This window comes from Ciona intestinalis, chromosome 1 (assembly GCF_000224145.3).
Source record: "Ciona intestinalis chromosome 1, KH, whole genome shotgun sequence".
Classification (NCBI taxonomy): Eukaryota; Metazoa; Chordata; class Ascidiacea; order Phlebobranchia; family Cionidae; genus Ciona; species Ciona intestinalis.
The window spans coordinates 1,176,016-1,198,713 of NC_020166.2; the positions used below are offsets into that span (position 1 = coordinate 1,176,016).

Below are 22,698 nucleotides of genomic sequence, written 5' to 3' on the forward strand. Positions count from 1 at the left end.
AATCCCTCTGCACTTTCAAAGCATAATAGTGAGCAGAGCATATTTTTACAAAACAAACATTATATATAAATCGCTTTTTATAAATTTTACTGTGAATTGGACTAAACCTTCGTGAAAAATTCAGGAATTTTAAGTGTTTGAGTAAGATTTTTAGCAATGATATACCTGTACATTAATACCATTATACCAATAGCCTTTTATTCTCTGATCCCCATGTTAAAAGCTCGGGTTTTTTTATAATACAACTTATTAAATTGAAAAGCTCATTCAGTTAAATCTTGAATAAGACTTGTACAAACTGATACACTTCATAACCAGACCAAACAAAACAACATGTAACACTCTCCAAAACCTTTGAACTAATGACTTGCATTTTAAAGTACAGGAAACATATTTCTGTACATTTTTTGTGACCTATTTTGATAGCAGCAAATGCAACATAATTTATGAAACAGAGCTTTAACAATTAGCAAAATTAAACCTACATATACTTAATTAAATATAAACAATCAAATGCAACTAAAATATGAGTCATTGATACGTGTATATATCTGGTTTAACCTTTTAAATGCAGCTCTGTTTCGTGCATTGTAGAAACGTGTTCAACATATTCTGCGTGGGCGTACTTACAGTATATCAGTACAACTACAAGTAGTAGACTGCCACACAAGCCTTTGTGTCTTTAAAAGTGCTAAAATTATAGTTTTTTCAATAAACAACGCAACCAAATTTATTTCCTGTCTTCCACTTGCACTGAATTCAACGTTTGTCGTGGGTTGGGCTATGCGCAGTGAACCATAACGAAATTAATGACGTCAAATATACAAATTTTGTTACAGTAATAATGGGGACGAAACTTTTGTATTTTTTCTGAGGATGAACTTAGCATTGTCGTACTTTATAGTTTTAAAACACACCTTGATTACGCTAAATATATTATGACTAGGTAGATATTTAAATACCTATTAACTTTAACTTTAAAATACATAAATTTCGACTTATGCTATAGTCGTCAACAGGTTGTGTTCATTTACGTTTACGCCTTTACGGGCTGTGCCATGAAGGTAGTAGCAAAATCTATTCCAGCACAATATTTACAGAAATTCTTGTCCCTTTTAAAATGATTACTGGCCTGTGATAAATCGTTTTGTTTTCAAGACAGCTGCCCTATTTCTAGAAACTAAATTCTAATTAATTTCGACCCCAAGCTACGAAACTCGTGTTTGAATACCTCACGTTTACGGTTTGGACTTAATGAAACACCTATGTAACTAAAAAATCAAGTGTTGAGAGAAAAATTGAAAATTTATTGCTTATTCTGGCTAATATAACACAATTATGGCACGGACATAATTATGACATCAAAAACAGTAGTATAATGAAGATTAGAAATTAAAACAAAAAAAATGAAAAAAAACGTTGGTAGTTGTATGGGTAGTGGGCCAATTTTAGCCAAAACCCTAGGGCTTCCTGGCTTGCGTCGCCACAGAACCTTACCCATATAGAATAAAAAGACACTGGTTTCAAATTCGGCAAATAAAACAAATACTCGCTTGAAATTTGCAGTAAGTAATGGTTGGTGTATAAGCAGTATAGTGTTGATACGTAATAGTGCAGTACAAACGACTAAAACTGCGTCGCAACTCTAAAGAAAGTGCCCATAGACGTACAAAACAAAGTAGTACACAGATATTCGAACTACTTAAACCGTATACTAATGTTGTAAACCTTACAGCGTGAGATGGGCCATGGAAACTGTTCTAGTAAAGTATGATTGGGATCTTAGCTTTAAAAGAAGTGTTTTTGAAAGATTAAATGGTTAATATAAAAGGTCGGGGTAAGATGGATACCGTTAGCACATAATATCCCGTATTACTAAACGTGTTTTTAACAATTAACAACGCTATTTTGAAGTCGGGAAAATACGTTGTATAACTGCGTAAAAATTCTTTGTTTACTAACAAATGGAAAGATAAAACGGATTAAAAACATGGACCATCTTACCCCAACCTAGTACGATATTGCTTAAACCCCATGTGAGTATCGACTATTTTTTTGAAAAGAAATGAATGTTAATGGTTAATAATCTATAGTTGTTTGATAAATTTCATATGTATAGTATAGGGTGGGGGAAGATGGGACACCTCTTTGGTGTATTTTCTCGTCCTATTTGGTAGTAAACGAAGAACAATCAAAGAAATGTAATATCGTATCCTCACAACTCCCATAGACCGTTGTTAATTGTTTAAAACACGATAAGGATGTTTGGACATTATGTGCTAAAGGTGTCCCGTCTTTCTCCACTCTACTATATATAAAATTATGTTTGGTAAACTATCGAAGCTCCTCCACGTTTACGCTCTGTTCTGTAAAAATACGGACTAAGAATTCTCCGTCTTCGTCGCCGTAGAACGTAGAAGGCACCAACAGGTAACTACCAGGCTCCAGTTCAGCAGTTAACGTGACTTCTCGTCGGTTGATATAAGAACCCGTGTTAATAACTTCTCTGTTACGACTGAAGAAGCGATAATCAAGCTTGCCACTGGGTCTGGTTGTTACCTGGAAATTAATTAAATAAATGGGTTAACTACGAGATACCATCCATATGTAACTATGTAAACGATATTTATTATTCTTTTATGACAACTTCGAGAACCCTTAAGATTACTGAGTTTGCAACTAAAGATTACTGAGTCGTTAAGTGTCTTGCCGAAAAAACACATAAGCACAAAATAGTATGCATAAAAAGATAATTTCGTTATATTATATTACCATGATCGAAAAAATTAAGTGATGCTAAAACAGCATTTGATTCTCTCTATTTACCAGGAAAAACTACATTATGTAAACCTATCAAATTTCTCACCTTGAAGATATTGAGGCACAGATAAAGATTCTTCATTCCGTCACTTCTACCTTCTCTCCTATACTCCTGCATTAGACCAATCACAACCGAGCATTTGCCTTCTTCTTCTGGTGCGTCCTCGTCCGGACGGAACACATCTAAGAAACGAGAGATAAAATTGTAATTTCTCAAAGCAAAGTTATATTGAAACCATGGCATGTGTTCTAAAAAGTTTCTTTTTTTAGGTTTGGTAAATCGTAAAACAGAACCCGTGGTATGACGACTTTTGTAACCCAAAACGTAAAAAAATCCTTTGATTCACCAAAACGTTTTTCTATAGTCCATATGGGTGAGGTTTTTAAGAACCTAGTTAAGAACCAGGTTTGCTCATTACCGCAGAATTTATGACTTTTTACCTGGTTGGTTGAACTCAAGCAAGTATTGAGGGTTGGTCTGGTATTTACGGAGGTCGTTCCTACTTCCGCCAGATGTCCTACCATTCACCCAGTTGCCTTGCACAGTAGAAAGTAGCCATCTACATAAGTATATATATAGTAGTTATAAGTCAGGTCATTGGTACACTATCGTTGTTATCTGCCACGCGGGAATAAATATTAATGAGGAAGTTTTTGTGCCTGTTTATTGCACGGAACGGTGGAAGCGGTATACACTGTGGGGTAAAAATACTTAAAACTTATAGATTTAATTCTAAATCGTTTTAACCCAATTAAACTAACAACGAAGAAGACAGTTAGCGTATATAGAAGTACTGCGTTTGCTGCTTTATTCTATCTCACCAATATTCGACGCACGACGGCGAGGTACGTCATGGAATTTAGGCCATAGTTGGCCCCTTACTTAACACCAAAGACACACAAACATTATTGCATGAAACACAATGCCTATGGCCATTCGTGCACAGTGTTAGTTTAAACTGTCGCAAACTAAGACCTGTCGCCTGTCGGTTTCCCGTCACTGTCGAAATCTGGTCCAACCGTGCAGAATGTGACGTCAGTAAAGTAGTTTGTGAAGTCATCAAACGACATCCACCATTCTCCATTGTCTCTGTTCTCGTACCCCATGCTGTACTTTACGTCATCGGGTATGTAGTGCCACGTAAATGAACTGAAATGTATTTTGAATTCTAATTTGATATTGTGTTTTGAATTGATAGCATATATATTATATTGAAGTTTCCAAACGCTGTAGCCTACTGCCGTGCGGCATATTTAAACTCCTATAGACATGGTGATCCCATTACCCTAGCAAAGTGGTTAGCCTGCCCCTATAACACAAAAGATATGGATTCGAGTCCTACCGCCATGGCCATTATATTCCTTTGGGCAAGAGTCGCAAGACACTTATCAGATAAACATATAAGAGAGCTAAGCTGTAAAAAATAGGCACGTATCATTATAAAAATGATTTGTTGTAAACAAAAAACATGAGAAAGTGTAAAAACACGCATTGAATAACTTAATTGAGGGTATGTGTTTTAAATTGTAAACTAACACACAATGACACAAACAACACAATGAACTACTTACTCGTCGCTCCAATCACCTTTCCATTCATTCTTGCCACCCCATGGGTTCCTTAATTTAACCAGCTTAACTGTATCCCCACGGTAGTTGACCTGTGCATATTATTCCTGTTAGAATTTTCGTAAAATTTTACATAGCATGTTCTACGGACTGTCGTCTTTTGTTATGTTCTATTATATGTGGGTGGGGTCCAGCAGCGTGGCACGCCATGAGTCTCTCTTAAGGTGGTTACCTTCTAAGATTTAAGCCAGGATTGGAAGTTATCATCCATATATATATATACATATTGAAAAAAGAATGAAAATGTCTCATCTTACCCCAGCCTACTATACCGGTATACTATGTACTGGGAGATGAATATGAGCAATTTAGCAATACTCACCTTTGCCACTTTAAGCACTGAATAAGCGTGTGCACTCACAAGGCCTGTGGTTGAGTCAACAGATTCAGTTGTTCCTTGAATACCTCCGCATACGAAACTATCGTTCCGTAAAGCTCTGAAAAGTGGAAACAAAATGTCTTATATATCAATTAACTCGTAAGCTGGCACGAGGTGATAAACCCGTGTTATAACGACTGTCGTTTTCCGGCCCCGCGAGGATAAAGTAAGTTACATTCATTCATTCATTCATTCATTTATATCCAAACCTAATGATATACCCAAACCACTCCAGTACCCCGCCAATACATATCTATACTGTCTTACTTGGTCATTATCCTGAATAGATTACTGGGTGTCTTGCTACCCAAGTCATAAGTGACAGCGATACCACCAGTTAAGTCTTCCATTCCATCTTGTGTAAAACCTCCCTCGGTGGCTTGGTAGGACCCATGGACTCTGTTGTATAAGAAGGCACTTAATATGGGTGTTAGGTAATATTTAAGGAACCGCAAGCGCTGGTTTGAGGCGAGCGCTCTTTTTATTGACTTACTTTGGCATACGCCGTTTAACATGGACATCCTTTTTCATACACCCCGAGCCAGCATACAAGTTATCACAAATGTAACTTATTGATACAAATGTAAAACATTTATTCCTACGTGATAGGCTAACGACAGTCTTTATAACATGGATATCGAATTCAATGTACCTCGTGCCACTTACGAGTTAACTAATATGTAACTTTGTAGGTGAATATTTATCTACATACTTAGCATAGGCCTTTTCCATCAACGGCAGCCAGAACTCATCTGGATTCGCTGATCTACCGAAGCAGAGGGAACCACGCAGTGTGGGAAGGTTGTCATCAACTATGACGTCAACCCATTGTCCAAACCTCCAAAACCGGAAGTGAAACATGCCTACGTAATCTGGTCCCGTCATTACCTGGTCCCCGGGAACAACCTAAAGTAGTTTATGTGGTCAGTTGTGCGGAACTGAAGCAGTGATGGTTAACCAATGTCTGTTATGGTTCCTTGTATCGAACTTGTGCAATGTTTATTTATACTGAACTTTCTAAGTTGCAAAATACATGCACAACACCGACCGAAATCCATTTAGGTGTAACTGTAAGCATTATTATCAATATTCCATATCTTATTCTTGTGATCAAACACATAATAAACGTTTCTACATTTATTTGTGCAGTTGCCAAAACGATATTTTTCCAGAACATCCAACTTTTCTGCTTAATGTACACGAAGAAGGAACTGCCATGTAGCAAGCAGCCAAAGGGCCCAAGTTTCCCCACTTTTATAAACATTAAGATACATTACCTTTTGTATATGTTTCGACGATCTGCATATAGCTGCAGACGATGCGAGCCACCAACAGTTTCCAAGCATCCCTTGTATGATATCCTCACTACTTTGACCGTTCTTTAACAAGCGTGGATTTGGTGAAAGATCCTGAAGCAATAATAATTAAGTTATAGAAGGTTGGGGGAAGATTGGACACATTTTCGATTTTTTTCTCGTCTCATTTGGTAGTAAACAAAGAAGTTTTAAATAATTATAAAATCGTATCCTCACGACTCCTATAGACGGTTGTTAATTGTTTAAAACACGATTAGGATGAGTAATATGTTATAAAGGTGTCCCGTCTTTCCCAACCTACTACAGTGCTCTGGAGTAAGATGTATACATACCGTTAGTGGATAAACCTCGCATTTTCTAATCGTGTTTTGATAAATTAACAACGAGCTTTTGAGTCGTGAGGATGCGGTTATATAATTTTGTTAATAGTGTTTGTACTACCAAATAGTACGAAAACACATAGATTCCGCATATGCAAGTACCAGTTACCGCAGTTGGTTGTGGTATATAAAGATGTGTGGATTAACTCTGACCAAGCGATATAATGATCCGCGTGTAATTACCAGTATGTTCAGAGCGTGTAAGTTCAAATCCTAATATTTACTGAACCGATAACGAGCATGTTCAAGACCTTTATACCTCCCATGAACAAGGCCTAATGCTGTACTTCGCAGCAACCAATATCGTGTTTAGGGTGCCGGGATACTTAATGAACTACACACACGTTTCTGCAAACCACGGTATATTGACTTATCGCTTATGTAATGAATTCTAAGTTCATTTTGGTGGATATATCATTAACAACTATGGACACAAATATAGTTGTCGTAGTATACGTCTACGAGTCATAGAAGGTACATTTATAAAATGTTGTCAACATTCATTGTTTATCACCAGATGTGAAGAGAAAATAATGAAAACATGGACCAACCGAGTATATGATCCACACTATACAGGGATACCTATAAAGGTTTGACCATATAAATCACGCAGGGGTAACCAGTCACACCACAAGCTTACACAGTGTCAGCCATATTCGCCACTTTGTTTGCTCACCATAGGCCGTTTCCATTCAATGTCTCCCCATTTACTTGGTGCACGCGATGTGTAATACAAAGATTTAGATTCAGCGGGAAAATCTTTGTCTCTATACACATATGCCTTCCCTGCTTCGGCGCTTTTCTTCAGGATAACCTCCTTGATTTCCCCGAATTCCTAGGGAAGTTTGCGAGTGTTGAAACTAGTAAACGACGTATAATATGCTGTAGTAGTTGTTTAGTACGTAAAAATGATAACAAATATCCCATTTATCTTTTTGATCACGATAGCGAGTGTTAACACGAAGTAAAATGTTGTGTATATGTGACGCTCTGGTAAATGCTTATGCGTGGCAATTTGCAGCGATATCCCGTATTTTCGAAGAGACAAATAAAATTCTGTTATGACCGAAATAAATGACGAAAGAGCTAATTTAGAAAGAAAATATGTTATTTCGTATTTCTATGAAAAGGAAATTGAGTTTCACGCAGTGATATATTAATAGTTCACGCTGTCAATAATATTTGCGGACCATCCCTTTGTATATTGACCATAACCCGACAGGAATGTGGGTATTTGGACGCTGGGCGGTTCATTTCGAATATATATAGTTTTTAACCTTTTAACTATTTTGTTTTGAGGGCGTTTTCACAGCTGCATTTTAGATGCAGAAATATGCATTTTAGGAGTTTTGTGTAAACTAAATGAGAGTAAGTAACCTATATCGAATGAAAATTTCATATTACATTTTTAAAAAATTCGCTTTTTGCATGATCCATTTGGAGACGCAAAGCAAACTGAGTTAAGTTTAATCTTATGTGTTGAAAGGGAATACAATAACGGTTTGCACTCAGCGGGAGTGCTTGCGATAAACGGCTCGTTAACCAGCATGGTTGTACTAGATAACAAGCCCGCGGTTACATTCTACGCTGCGATGTCCTTAGAGATTATATAACGTTAAAAGCGCTTCTATATAATAAGCTGTGAAATAGGTTAGTGGTTTGCGACTATTGTGTTAGTGGTTTGCGACTATTGTGCAATTGTTGTTAATCGTGTTGAATCATTTGTATCTGTGTGAACTCAAACTGTGACATGATACGTAGCTATGAGTGACCGCTTTTAAAATCGAAAAATTAAATATAGGATGCAATGCACCGTAGTATATAGTAGGATGGGGGAAGATGGGACACCTTTAGCACATAAGATCCAAATATCCTAATCGTGTTTTAAACAATTAACAACGGTCTATGGTAGTTATGAAGTTACAGTTTTATATTTCTTTGAATATTCTTTGTTTACTACTAAACGGGACGAGAAAACAGAATGAAAATGTGTCCCATCTTCCCCCACGATACTCTATACAAAAGATTTCGCAGTTGTGCAAGTTATGCTTAACAACTTATTATGTTTAACCTGTGGTTTATTAGAAATGATTAAAGTGTCAAAAACTCATTGATTTATTTAACTTTTGTATTCGCGTGACGGGGCAACGACAGTCATTACACTATATGTGTTTTGTTCCATTCACCTCGTGCCGCTTACGAGTTAGCACGTATGTAACTTTGTTGGTGATCGTTTCAAGTGTATATGTCTCACGCATATGGTAGGGTGGGGGGAGACGGGACACCTTTAGCACATACCTGATCGTGTTCAGTACAATTAATAGGTCTATGAGAGTAGTGAGGATGCGGTTTTATGATTCTTTTAATGTTATTTGTTTACTACCAAATGGAACGGAAAATATAATGAAAATGTGTCCCATCTTTTTCCCACCCTACTGTATCTTAGATCTTACCGATGTGATAGTGTTTGACGTTAAAGAAGCTCCTTCTATGTTTTCAATGATATCTGGATCGGCCCGAGGTTCGACTGGTAGGGGTGCTTCGATGACGGTTTCTGTGACGTCATGTTCTCCATCTGATTCTGTGGTTGAGCTGTTGTTGTTGCCCATAACGGTGTTGCTACGACGGGATTTTAACTTTAAAATAAGGAAACTCAAATATAGAAAACAGGAAGTGAAAAATGATCTGTAAAATTAAAATACGATCGTTATGATTTCATATTGTCTGAACGCCACCATGGCGTAATAGTACGCCATGACGTAACCACACGATGACGTAATGTTTTGAGATTTCGTCTGGCAGGCGTGAAGCGAGAGTAGAGTGAGTACGGCCACCGTATGCTGCGTAGTAGAGTAACTGTAACTAATATCTACATATATATATAAATATATATATTCGTTTGTTAAGAATAAATGTAAAGCTAAAATAAAGCTGTTTTTAGACATAGAAGGCTATTTTCCTAAACGTATTTGAAACAGCAGAAAAAATATTATTTTTTAATAAAACGAACGTTCATTTCTACATCAAGGGTAACATCCAAACTTTAATCGTAAACTGTATTGTACAATGGTTATCGAACATATAATATACCATCGCTGCTATTACTGTAACACCCTCATCAAATGTAAGCGAAATAGTCTATAAGCCAATTGCCGTTTGGTTGGCCATACACTCGCATATAAAACGTCAGAGAGCAAACACGCAGCCATAAAAAGCGATGTGTTTACTATGAAAGGCACCATCAGGCGTGAAGTTTACTACGCTTGCAACAATGTTGTCAAGAACTGGCGAAATAAACCACATAGCGTCACAGAGTTGCTGACAGTTGTATATAAACTACATTATTCGACAGAACTACAAACGGTTTCAACACCTGGCGCTACCGACTACAATGCTGACAAATATAAAACAAAGTGCTGATGGCAAAAAGTGCTGATAATTTGTATACATGGCTAAACGCTATGAAACTGAATAGTGTAAAGGCTATTGAATAAGTTAAATAACCTATACGTGGACTACATCATCGTTATATTGGGTTCCAGCAGTTTTTATAGTGTTTATACCTCCTAAACTAAATACACGCAATGAATGAAGAACGCCCATTTTAGACACAGTACTTTAACCTGCTGCTCATCCTAAACGAGTAGCACTGTTTTACTGTATGTCGATTTAGTCGATTGCTGCTGGCCCTTTAGAACTGTTATACGCTCCCACTTAGCAACCTCAACAGCTACAACTGACTAGTCAAGTCTCTATCAATGGCAGACGCTTTTGTAGGACCTCTCTCTCGAGAAACACTCTACAGAGAAAAGCGCATGGCGAACTCGATGTAAATAAAGAAAGAGTGTGCCTTCTCTTGTTTTAATCTACTTTTCCTCTCAGCGAAGGACAGTTGACAAGTAGATTTTGGACTGGAGCGGCGAGGTACAACTTAAATACTGGGATTATAAATTGCTTGCTCGGTATATTTGCTTAGGATATTAATCTCAGCTTTTCTTTTCTCATACTATCGGCCAAAGGAACGACCGTTTTATTGACCAACGGACAAAGCAATGGGTCGCGACTTTTGCATTGACCAATCTGAACATCAAAACCTAGCTGCCTGAATTGTAAGGCCCAACAATAATATCCCTAAGGCATTGGGCAAACTATAAGTAGCTGTCTAAACTATCATTATGTTATAATCTAATTGCAGGCGCTGCATATACGCTGGACGATAACCCATTAGTAATGCAGGAATTTATACTGCTGTTAAAATGCATAGGCTACTTGACCAAAATGCATACGTTTACATTGGCGTTATTACAAAATATTGCTCTAAATGATGTCATGAACGTTGCTATGACACGACAATACGATATGACGTATGGGAAATCCTATTTTGAATTTACAATAAAAAAATAAATAAAAAAGTGAAATATAAAATGCAAAAATCGTCCGACGGTTGTAATAAATGGCGGGATTGCGACTCCATAAGTCACAAGCACTGCGTCAAAAATTGGAGAAATCTTGTTCGTCTTTGGAGAGCCCAAAAACTCTGTGATGTCGTTATCACAGTAAAAGGAGAACCATTTCGTTGCCATGCTATTGTACCAGCATCAGTTAGCCCGTTTTTCAGGAATGCATTTTTAAAGAAAACAGCTATGTCTGTACCGAACGGGCTATCGTGCGAAAAAGAGGTCATTGTCGACTTTATGACAAAGGAAATTTTTTCCCAGGTAAGGTACGTCAAATACGAGAGTTTTGCTTAATAATTGGATAATATATAAATTTTACATATCGTTTTTATAATTTTTCAATTTTCTCTCTGTATATATATGACAGGAGAAGAAGATGGGACATCTTTTTATTTTCTCGTCCCATTTGGTCAGTATACTTAGATATTATGTGGTAAAGGTGTCCCGTCTCTCCCCAATCAAAAACATCACCATAGCGTCTTATTAAAATAGGATAGGTACATGCTTTTTTTTTACAGTTACTCTACTACGCAGCATGACCATATAGTACATACACAATAAGTAAACCTAGCTAGCATACCCTATTATACATTACTTGTAACCTTAGGTACTTACATTCATGTACACTGCTGATGTATTGGTGACGCCAGCTACTGCTCGTCCTTTAATACTGGCAGCAGCTAGGTTAGAAATGCAAGGAATGGTCAATGCTGTTTTGAGGAGAATACTTGACCTTGAAATGGCAGAAATTGAAGGTATAACGTAGACATTTATCTATACAGCTATTAGTGCGCCGGTCTAAAATGGTTAGCGTGTCTGCCTATAGCTTATATACGTTACAATTAATAAAAACATGTTCAAGAAAATAACTATCTCCAAAGTTACATACATGACAACTAGTAAACGTGATTATGAAACAGAACAACCGTGTTATAGCGACTGTCATAGCTCCGCCACGCGAAGACAAATAAGTTATTTATTCATTTATTCATTACACGATCATTTTCTTTATCAAAAGTAACATAAGAAAAAATCTAAATCTTTCCTACGTAATAGCTACTTACATAAACCATCAACAATGCTGTTACCACGCAGATAACAAGAACAACCAACCTTCCAACATGGATTTCCGTTTAAAGTCGATGATCCACGGTCGACAGAGATATCCTTTTAACCAGAAGGTCCACAATGCGATGATGGATAACAAAAACCAGTGTCCAGAAATCGGTGCGTTACTAAAATGTTGGGGAAGTTAAATAAAATGGATAATATTATCCATTAATTTTGAGCAAGTAATGTAGAGCAACGTATTTGTTTCATGTATAGTAGGGTGGGGAAGATGGGACACATTTTCATTCTGTTTTCTCGTCTCATTTGGTAGTAAACAAAAAACATTCAAAGAATTATTAAACCGTATTCCCACGACTCCCATATAGACCGTTGTTAATTGTTTAAAACACGACCAGGATATTTGACATTACTTAAAGGTGTCCCATCTTCTTCCGCAGTACTGTATGTGCTATTGCGGCTGTACATGCGTGGTAACTGGTAAGCAATAGCTGTATGAAACAGAACATCAACAAATTAAACGACTGCCGTTGCCCTGTCATGCGAAGAGAATTAAGTTACATACGTGGTAACTCGTAAACGGGCATAAAGTGCCGTTGCCTGCTAGGCGAGGATTAAATAAGTTTTATGCACTAATTATTCATCTTTTTAAAGTTGTTAATTTTGTAAAAATAAACCTAATACAAATAGAGTGCTGTGGTGAACTGAACGACGATGACTCGCAATTCCCCGAAGCCCCGGGTCCACAACACGGATACAAATATCCCAAAGATGAAAACCTCACGGTGACTGGAGTTATGGACGAGTTGCGATTACAAGGCGACCTTGCCACGTTGAGTTTGGTTCAAACTTTTGCGGCAAGAAATTATTCAGAAGTTTGTGAAACTGAAGCATTTCTGTAAGTATGGTGGATGTTCTGTGTCTTTATATTGCCCTTTATATAAAACATCTTATTTTTATTCTTAGATACCAAGCATGAGTATGAATATATGGGCTCATAACTAGTCATAAGTTTGTCACAACACCCATGTCATATTACTCTACAGTAGTGAACATGAGATGCATGTAAACGCTATATGCGTCTGCTTTTTGGTGTCTAGGACGATACCTTGTTATGACTTGACAGTGAGCATGAAATATACAAATACATCCTATGTGCCTGGTACATAAGAAATCATCTATGTTATAAAACGAAACTACGAATGAGGTGTATGGCTATGTGCCCAAGAAGAATGATACAAAATAAGTTTGCCATGAGCTTCATAAGAAGATATTCCCTCTAACCTCACTGTTATAACAGGGGGGCATCAGTCCATACCATCGCCTGTCTATTGGACGACGACAGATTGAATATAGACGAGTTCCGAGTGTTTATGTCGCTGTGTAGATGGCTTGAAGCTGATCCAATGCACCTTGTACACGCGCCGTATCTTTTATCGAAGGTAAAGAGTATATGCCTCACATAAAAACTTGAAAATGAACATGAGTATGAATACACTGTGTGTATTTGATGTATCAGGAGATACCCTTGTATAAATTGACATTGAGCATGAGGTGTATGAATACAGTTTATCAGAAAAGTATAGACAAGAGTTTACATATTTACAGCAACACCCATTAACTTTTTACTTTCCCGATCTTCTTAACGCGATTCCCTCAGACTCGCCTTCAGCTATTATCTCCACAAGAACTCGCAGAGAACGTTGAAACAAAAGACTACCTTATGCGCAAGAAGAAATGCAGGGTCCTGATATTGGAAGCGTTTCGTTTCCACTGCCTGCAAGCACAAGGGGAAACGGCGCCAGAGGGTGCGTACTCTATAGAGCCACCACGCGGCCAGAAACAACGAATCGGGACGGACAAGTGAGTAAAAGCAATTGCCGTGCCCATTTAATCTATTGATCATTAAAATGTGTTGTTGTTTTGGCGAAATGAACAACAAACGTTAGAAAAAGTAACGTAAGAGAAAGGCCAATGAGAAAAACTAAAGAACTGTCACTTATTTATTTGTGCGTAGCGTAGCAAGATTAGGCATTACAGCACTGGTGTCCTATTTCATGCATTTATTGCTAAAGGTCGTATTAAGTTATGCGAACTGGTACGAAACTGTGTTCTTATTGTAGCGAGGTACACCATAAAGAATGTACGCGGCACTTAAACACTTATATCCAGTCGGTACTGTAAAAACCGAAACTATTTTAAACTAAAATACAATATTGGGTGGTATAAATGTTATGCTGTAACTGTGTGATTTGTTTGTCACTCAGATATTACGACTCAGACGACGAGGAATGGTCAGTAGCGGAGGACGGCGGGCTTGTTAAGAAGGATAAAACATCACCGTTCTGCCCAATCAAACCCTGCGCGTGTTGTCCAGACTATATACTTGCTTCAGGAGGTAAGCAGGACGAAAGACTATTTTAATCCTACTTTAGTAAGGTTCTTATTCAATTGCGAGGGAGGAGGTTTTATGGCGGGACGGTGTTGAACGCGTAGTCATTGACCACTAAAAGCGTGTTTCATGCGCCTAAATTTGCATACTGTATATTTAGATATTTCTCATAACTGATGTAGTGATGTATATGACGTTATATTTGGCTAACGTTAGGATGAGACTAGAACGTAGTCAATACACTGCTGGCCGCATGAAGAACGTACAGAAGCGGCTTAGTTGTTGGGGTGATGGACCAAATCTGGCATAAACCCCATACCCTCGACTCATATAGAATAAAACGTAATAAGTAAGAAATCTTACCTTATAGGAATTGATACGAAGCAGAAAGCGGCATCGGATGGTGTTTACAGATACGAGGAAAGGGACAACTCCTGGTTAAGGTTTGCCCGCATGCAGGAACCAAGGAATCATCACGCTGCTGTTTACTGCAAGGGAGCGTTATATATTATAGGTGGGTTTTCTCATATATCTAGCAAGTCATAGTATAACATAAAGTATTACGTGTAATATTTAAAAAAATCACTATATGTTTCCTGTGACATTTCATTAGAATAACTTTTTTGTTTTACACACCTCGTGTCTGCTGGCGCGTTACCAAGTTTGTAACTTAGATTTAATTTTAAATATATTTTAATATATTTTTAATGCGTGGCTGGCAATTCAGACAACCCATATAATAAACCACTGGGTTTGAGCAATTGCTGTTAAGTGTCTTGCCTGAGGACCCATAACGCCCACCAGGATATAGCATCGCCGAGCCTCGAACCGTTTCCTCTAGACTAGAGAAAGCTGTAGAACTGTAACATATTTTTTCTTGTAGGGGGTTCGGACCCTTCACTCACGGGACCTGGGGCTGAGGTTTGCCCGATATCAAGTTGCCATAGATTAGGACTTGGATCGTTGAAGTGGTGTAAGATAGAGTCACTTTCGACGCCTAGGATGTCTTTGCAGGTAGACTACTAACTTGATGTATACATACACACTAACTAAACGTAGAGTAATACAAAGCCATGCAATTATATATTTGGAGATTTTATATACAAAAATAGGACTTGTCTGTTTTCATTACACCACAACACAATGTCTTAAAAAAAAACAGATATAAAATAGCTTCTCGGTCACAAACGTTAGTTATACTAATCCAGCGCTTCGTCTGCAGTATATGACAAGCTTGTCAGATCAGAATAGATAAACCATTTTTAAGCCTTTTCTGATGACTGTCTTCTTGCTGTTTGTTTCTGTCTGTTTTTTTATGCCTTTTTGTAAATCTTTGTTATTGTGGACCAAGGGTAAATCTTTGTTATTGTACTTAAAAACCGAGTGAAATTTTGCAGCAATGTCCCTTAAATCGACCTTGTTTTTTTAGGCTGCGTATGTAAACGGTTTCATCTACGCAATTGGTGGCCAAGACCACAAACAGCGGATCCTTCGTGACGTAGAACGTTACTCGATTACTCGGGGCTCGTGGGAGTACTCGGGTTCGTTATCAAGTGCTCGGGCTGGCCTATGTGTTTGTGTGTATAAAGGTCGCATGTGGGCGATTGGTGGGTACTGCCATAAGAGCGGCGTTGTGCTGGATACTGTGGAAGCATACGACGAAGAATATGGAAAGTAAGTGGTTGAATATAAAGAAAAACACATGCCTTGGAGAAGCAATTCCAATATACTCCGTGAAGTGGCTTTTATATAGACACATCAAGCTTTTGCGTTTGTTTATTTAATATGTTTTTGTTTAGCAGAAACATATTTTAAAACAACAGTTGTTAAAACTTAAGGTCTCCGCGGACTCAAAAGGTATAGAGGTTCTAAAATCTAAATGAATTCCAAAAAGGTGGGAGAATGCCAAAGTATATCGGGGAGTAACAAGTTTTGACATTAAAATGTTTTCTGATCAATTGGTCTTTATCTTCCTTATGAATATTCCCCGAGTCTGTGACCTAAAAAAGCAACACTTCAAATGAATGAAGACACCATTTTATATACCACCGTTTCGTTTACAGCTGGGAAATGATGCCGGCGATGCGTTTTCCACGGTGTTTTGCCAACGCTGCAGTTTGTCAAGGCCACTTATACGTGTTGGGAGGTGCATGGCTTGATGCAGAGACTGAGTGTGGCAACTTCAGCAGCGTTTATGACGTGGATATTTATAATTCAGCGAGCAAGTGCTGGGAAGGAGTGACAGCGTTAAGGGTTGGACGACATGATGCTGGGTTGGCTGTACTTGGTAGGCTATGTTGTACGTTACCATCCATTGCGTCCTTGGGCAAAACACGTAACCGGCAATTGTTGGCACGAAGTGTATGAAACAGAACACCCGTGTTATAAAGACTGTCGTTTTCCGGCATCGCGGGATAGAGAAGATCCATTTATTTATTCATTCATTCATAAATGGGCGTTCTATGTTGGAGGTAGGCGCGCTAACCAACTGCTGTGTGCTAGGGCGCTGTTTTCGTTTAAGAAGTTTATGATGTTAGGTATATACCAGACAAACCCATATAGAGACAGTCAATAAAACAACAATTTACATTATCTCACATAAAGACATTCAAAACCCCAACACCCGTGTTTAAGGTCCAAGGATTTACATTGTTGGTGGAAAGCACTGTGATGACGGAGCAATTAAAAACCTCGACTCGGTGGAATGCTTTGATGTTGAAAAAGATGACTGGGTAGATGGGGTTTCCCCGTTACCGTTACCATTACTTGGCCCCGCAATAACATTCACAAAATAAAGAAATTTAAAAGGTTGTGTCTTTCCTATGCCTGCTTGATGTTTTACTTTGGAAGTTTAATGTTGTTTATATTGATCATTCAAACGCATGTTGTAGGCAGTGGGGACTTGGTATTCTCTTCTTTTATGTTTAGTGTATAAGCGCATGCGTATACCAGAAAGGTTTCAACTCGACAGTGAGCATGAGGCGTATACCGTGCACGTACCTATCATGCAGGTTTACATGGTCCGCATACCTACAGCGACGCGCATCAGAGTAATCTAAATCTAGGCGAGAGTTTGCCAATAAGCAAAAAAATTCGAAAAATATCTCTGGTTCGTCTTTACCCTCTGGTACATTTAGATTCAATCAACGAATGTTTTGATTTCTTGTATTGCATGGAGACGTAAGATCAAGTTACCAGCAAAATAGAGCATGTTATATACAGTGCCTAAGCAGTTACACTAATGTAGGCATTTAAGGTCTATCTTCTTTTGGTTATTGGTTGTTTTTACAATAAATACCGACAGTTATATACACAGTGGTAACGACATACTGCTGTAGTTGTAAACGAATCTTTCCATAATGTATATGCAGAGCAAGCAGAAGTATATGAAGTAATATAATGAAGCCAACATCGTTAAAAGCAGATTTGCATAGAACTAAGGATCGTATAGCCTGACTGTATGTAGATTAATAGTTATATTCTTCATTGATCTGCATAAGCAACATAAAAACAAAGCCAGTGCGTGCCAAATGTATATACACATTGCATATTTATATATAGACGATTTGATTTGCTTTTGATAAAGAGAAACGGGAGAAAACAAGCAGTTATGGGGTATTTCATTGTAAAAGGTTTTCTATAGGTCTTTATTTTCGTACATTCGTTGAATTAGGTATTTTTATGTTTCTCTTTCGATGTATTATGGAACAAATAACCACCATTCATTGTGTAATGCATATGGCATTAATATCAGCTCGTTGGCTTAGACAACTTGTGCCGGGTAGTTATCGTAGAAGATATTCCAAAGTACCGCAAATACAATGAAAGCAATGTAAGCGACAACAGAAACCCAGAACCAGATTTTATCCGTAAGAGAAGTCTTGAAGTTTTTTAGCAACACTAAACCAAGGGTGACACCAGCTACACCACCCGCCACGTGAGCTATGAAAGAAACGTCAACGCCTGCTGTTTGCGGCTGGAAACGTCGGTAGATAGAATAACCGAAGTCGAACAACACTAAAATATAAAGCAGAGTTTTTGCTGCTGGCTGTCCATTTATGCCACTTCATTATGCCATGTATAGGCAATTATGTAACGCAAAAAGCGAAATGGTGTTGAAAATGATTAGGGATAAATATAGATTCTATTTGAAAAAGAGACTGACGATGCCATTTAGGCGAATAGTGGTTGGACTTGATTTTTGTTGGTTACGTTTTCGTAGCACCAGATCATTCGAATAAATATATTCTTATGAAATATAATGTAAACTGTATTAAAACTAAAGAATCGCCTGCCATTCGACCCGACACTCTCAGGGTTAAACAAAAGATATTTCCACCCTACTATATAAACAGACACACACATAACATATTCTATAAAGTGAAGCATGCTTACATAGCACAATAGTTCCCACCACTCTTAAGACTCGATAAAACTTGTTCATCACGTCACCGTTCTATGAAAATAGGAATATTAAACGAACAGTTTGTTTAAAAGGATATTTCTCCGAAAGTTACTCGTCGTGCCCATAAAAAAATGATAACTAAAAGACCATGCTAACAGCCTATATTTTTGAAGGTTAAAAACCAACGAATAGTAAGAAAAAAGATAATCGGTTAAACAAAATTGGCATAGCGAAAGTATTGATCTTACCAGTATAACGTTAGCGATCTGTGCAGTAAGCAATGCATAAGTACCACCACTTCCACCCACTAATATAACGTAAGGATCTATCACAGATGAGGCGAGTGAACCTGAGATTGAAAATACCGATGTTTATTCAGTGTCTATATCGTTAAAGTAATGTGCAGTTATAAGTGGGCAATGAGCACGAAGTGCATAAATGCACTATGTGTATCTGGTGCATAAGAAGACACCTAGCATTTGTTATAACTCAACAGTGAGCATGAGGTGTATGATTACACCATGTGTGTCTGGTGTTATAGAAGACTCTCGTGTTATAACTTAATTATAAAACAAAACACTAAAAAAATAAAGTTTTAACAGCCACAAAACTATTTTTGACAATTATATATAACTTACCAGCTATAACTCCACCAATATAAATCCCCATAATACGTAGCCCACCATGCACCATCTCTAGCGGTATGGCGAGGATCAATTGGACCAATACGTTAAACAGAACGTGTTCCAATCTGAATAGAGTAAACATAGTTAGAAATGGCTCCAACTATTTTGTTGTAGAAATCGATTATATGTCTAATGTTGGTGAAATAGGGAAAATATTGCAATTCTGGCTTAAATTCCAGGCGGCATGCGCCTAATGCCTCTTTTGAACAAAACATAATTGAATAGTCATACATACTATCTATGTTACTCAAATCATTTTAATGCGTGCGATTTTAAATGGTATGTTACTGTTGAGCTAATAAACGTCAGGATATTATCCTTGTTCCAATACTTTCTAACGTCAACCTGTCAAAACAATATAATTGTATCTGGTTGGACTATTCTGTCCGTAATATGTGAAAGAGAACACCCTTGTTATTATGTTATACCGAGTGTCGATGCCATGTGAGTATAAATTAAGTTACATTCAAGAATAAAGTGTACAACATACCCAGCATGGGCGAACATATAAGAGAGAAATCTCCACGCTTCCTTTCGTTTCGTTGGAACATAAGCAATCGGTGAATCGACTATTTCTTGGCTAATGTTGAACCAGTTTCCACTTAACTGTCCGTAGTAAACGTACACCGCAATCTTAACATATAGAAAAAACGTTTGTTATATTTTTCTCAGATTGTGTTTTCGGGGTAGAAAACATCCTATATACTTCGTGCTTCGCCCCACTAAAGGCGATTCACATAGATTGTAAATGCGTTGGTATGTATATAATAAATTGATGAAGAAGATCGTTTAGATTCAAATTACCCTCTTCCAAAAGTAACGGTTATGGAATTGTGTTAAAAACAATTCTCCAATACAAGAAAAAGTATTCCTAGATGCCTGATTTTTGATTACACAGATGGTTCCTGCTATCGTTTTAAAAGAATACCATATACGCAAGCTAGTCGATTAAACACTAAGTAATGTCATATTGAACCAAATGTAAAACAAACCTGAGCCAAGCTTATGAGTAGAATCCCGATTGGCGGAGGACAACATTTGTATTGCTTGCCGTATGTTAACTTTTGTTGTTCCTTGGTAAGAAAGAACTTTCCAACAGTTTGGTATCCTCTGCTGAATAAAGATAGATGTTTGCGACTCACGCCAGCTTCTTCCGCAACAACAGCAGCGTCCTCGCTTTCCTATATACGTCATAGAATTGTTTATCATATTGCGGAGGTATTGAACCTAAATGACCTACAGGTAATCAAACTGTCGATATAGTGTATAATATTGCATGAATGAAGTCGTGAATTCAAACTAGAACCATTTCTGTATCCGAAATGTTCTGCATATATAAGGGGACAAAAAGTAAAAAAAGTAAAAAAACTGCTCTTCCTATACCATACTTATAGATAAACCATGTACACATTATGATTAAGAAGTATGCGTCTATTAATTCAACCATTTAAATGCGTCTAAAAAAAGTTTTGTATTTTTCCACTGAAATGTCGTAATAAAGGTGCCAATTCATTACAGCTCAAATCAAAAACCAGTGGTGGCATTTCTAAATTACAGGGTGCCCATTTATAAAGATCCTGTGTTCGAAGCAAAAGCAAAACCTAAAACTCCAGACTGAACATTACAGTAGGGTGGGAGAAGATGGGACACTTTTAGCTCTACTTTCTTGTCCCATTTAGTGGTAAACAAAGAACATTCAAAGAATTATAAAACCATATCCTGACGACTCCCATAGACAATGTTAATTGTTTAAAACACGATCAGGATATTTAGAGATTATGTGCTAAAGGTGTGTCCCGTCTTTCCCCTACCCTACTATATACAACTAACGCACCATCTTTTCGATTTCCGCCAACGTAACGTAACCATCCTCGTTATTGTCAATATAGTTGGTGATTTTAGAGATGACAGACTCTGGAAGATTAGATCGGTTGTTGATCACTATTTCGTTGAAACGCGCTGTGGTGATTCGGGCGTCGTCGCCAACGTTCTAGGGAGAATGGGTACGTAAGTTTGGAAATTTAGTTTTTTAAAGAAATGGGCACGCAATTTTAGCATTCGGCACTTCTTTTACAGAATTTTTTTAATACTGTCACTACTCAGATATTAATTTTAACATTGGTGTCTAGATCGCCCAAGGTGTTGTAATGACGGGCATTTTAGGAATGCAAGTTTTACACGGCTGGAATTTTAAACATAAATAGGTGCTTATAGGCTGATATAATGCTTTTGGTGCGAATGTTTTACCTTATATTCACTTTAAGGTACAGGCATATAGGTTATATAAGTAAGCAGATAAACTTACCGATTTAAACAAGCCGCTCAGTGTCTGTAAAGAATAAAAACATAGTTAGCCAATCACACCAGTTTGCTATAGTGTAGTAGGAAGTAAAAGGGTGGGGAGAAAACGGGACACCTTTGGTGATCTCGATATCCTGATCGTGTTTTAACACTTTACAACAGTTTATATGGGTCGTGGGGGTACAGTTTTAGGATTTCTGGAATGTTCTTTGTTTACTACAAAATAGGACGAGAAAGTAGAATAAAAAGGTTTCCCGTCTTCCCCCACCCCACTATATGTTGCTTGGCCCTATATGAAAAAAACGAAACAAAAGCGAACAACCATGCCAGAAGAAACTCCGCATACCTCCGGTATTTCTTCATCAGATACAAATCCACTGTTGTAAGCCATGTTCGTATACCTTTCCACAGGTTGATGCTTCGTAACAGCAGTTGTTCTTCGGAAACGCAGTCGAATTGAAAGCTACTGTATACAGTAATGCCAGCATTTCTATTAAGACTGTTTTCGTTCACATAATTATCTACTTCCGTTGAATAGGAAACAAACGGCAAACATGGTTTCAGGTTTCGCGTATCGAATATTGAAGAAATTGTCATCACTATAAGCATAACAAGTCTTATATCTTCAATGACAAAATGTAATATCTATATACCTGCAATAAAAGATACAGTAATAAAATTTAAAATAATTCCTTCTCTAAATTCATTTATTGCGGAATGGTCATTTTCTAATGAAGTCATTTAGCAGAAAAAAGGTGTCGTGTTGAAACGTCACTTATGAAATACAATGGAATACAATGGGGATTAAATATAAATAAAAAAAGCTGTTGTTTTACTGCAATAGACAGTACCAAAATCACAATAT

General features: G+C 37.5%; 3 protein-coding genes across 4 annotated transcripts in view; 1 reads left to right on the top strand and 2 right to left on the bottom strand.

Moving 5' to 3' along the window:
* Window positions 1-1,286: 1,286 nt before the first annotated feature.
* LOC100182750 (calpain-A-like) lies at window positions 1,287-9,237 on the bottom strand. The gene is made up of 11 exons (XM_002120338.4): window positions 8,978-9,237; window positions 7,201-7,359; window positions 6,106-6,237; window positions 5,541-5,734; window positions 5,096-5,227; window positions 4,772-4,886; window positions 4,393-4,481; window positions 3,797-3,970; window positions 3,262-3,380; window positions 2,867-3,003; window positions 1,287-2,559 (listed from the first exon to the last, which is right to left on the bottom strand). Exons 1-11 carry the CDS (start codon window positions 9,131-9,133, stop codon window positions 2,335-2,337), a joined length of 1,632 nt encoding a protein of 543 aa, XP_002120374.1. The 5' UTR covers window positions 9,134-9,237; the 3' UTR covers window positions 1,287-2,334.
* On the top strand, window positions 9,224-17,253 carry LOC100185114 (kelch-like protein 3). The gene is made up of 12 exons (XM_002124311.3): window positions 9,224-11,242; window positions 11,589-11,736; window positions 12,077-12,208; window positions 12,740-12,947; window positions 13,350-13,491; window positions 13,710-13,912; window positions 14,317-14,447; window positions 14,812-14,955; window positions 15,325-15,455; window positions 15,871-16,115; window positions 16,505-16,728; window positions 17,076-17,253. The coding sequence occupies exons 1-12, from the start codon at window positions 10,949-10,951 to the stop codon at window positions 17,234-17,236; spliced, it is 2,163 nt and encodes a 720-aa protein (XP_002124347.1). The 5' UTR covers window positions 9,224-10,948; the 3' UTR covers window positions 17,237-17,253.
* A 337-nt stretch (window positions 17,254-17,590) lies between these two features.
* The window catches only part of LOC100175677 (rhomboid-related protein 2-like), a 5,793-nt gene continuing 685 nt past the window's right edge, over window positions 17,591-22,698 (bottom strand). The window contains exons 1-9 of one of the 2 annotated variants that reach the window (XM_002124095.4): window positions 22,180-22,492; window positions 21,838-21,861; window positions 21,367-21,522; window positions 20,525-20,713; window positions 20,023-20,165; window positions 19,485-19,597; window positions 19,095-19,195; window positions 18,837-18,897; window positions 17,591-18,458 (exon numbers count right to left, since the gene is read on the bottom strand). In XM_002124095.4, the coding sequence (XP_002124131.1) occupies window positions 18,205-18,458; window positions 18,837-18,897; window positions 19,095-19,195; window positions 19,485-19,597; window positions 20,023-20,165; window positions 20,525-20,713; window positions 21,367-21,522; window positions 21,838-21,861; window positions 22,180-22,224 (1,086 nt within the window). In that variant the 5' untranslated portion in view covers window positions 22,225-22,492 and the 3' untranslated portion in view covers window positions 17,591-18,204. Of the gene's footprint in view, window positions 18,459-18,836; window positions 18,898-19,094; window positions 19,196-19,484; window positions 19,598-20,022; window positions 20,166-20,524; window positions 20,714-21,366; window positions 21,523-21,837; window positions 21,862-22,179; window positions 22,493-22,698 lie in introns of those variants that run through there. The other variant, XM_026838004.1, reaches the window with a different exon arrangement.

Coding starts and splice junctions, on each gene's coding strand:
- LOC100182750 (XM_002120338.4), bottom strand. CDS start 9,133: ATGGGCAACAACAACAGCTCAACCACAGAATCAGATGGAGAACATGAC. Junction 6,238..7,200: donor TTGAATGGAAACGGCCTATG/GTGAGCAAACAA, acceptor TTATTGCTTCAG/GATCTTTCACCAAATCCACG. Junction 5,735..6,105: donor CGTCGAAACATATACAAAAG/GTAATGTATCTT, acceptor AAACTACTTTAG/GTTGTTCCCGGGGACCAGGT.
- LOC100185114 (XM_002124311.3), top strand. CDS start 10,949: ATGCAAAAATCGTCCGACGGTTGTAATAAATGGCGGGATTGCGACTCC. Junction 15,456..15,870: donor CGCCTAGGATGTCTTTGCAG/GTAGACTACTAA, acceptor TTGTTTTTTTAG/GCTGCGTATGTAAACGGTTT. Junction 16,729..17,075: donor TGCTGGGTTGGCTGTACTTG/GTAGGCTATGTT, acceptor CCCGTGTTTAAG/GTCCAAGGATTTACATTGTT.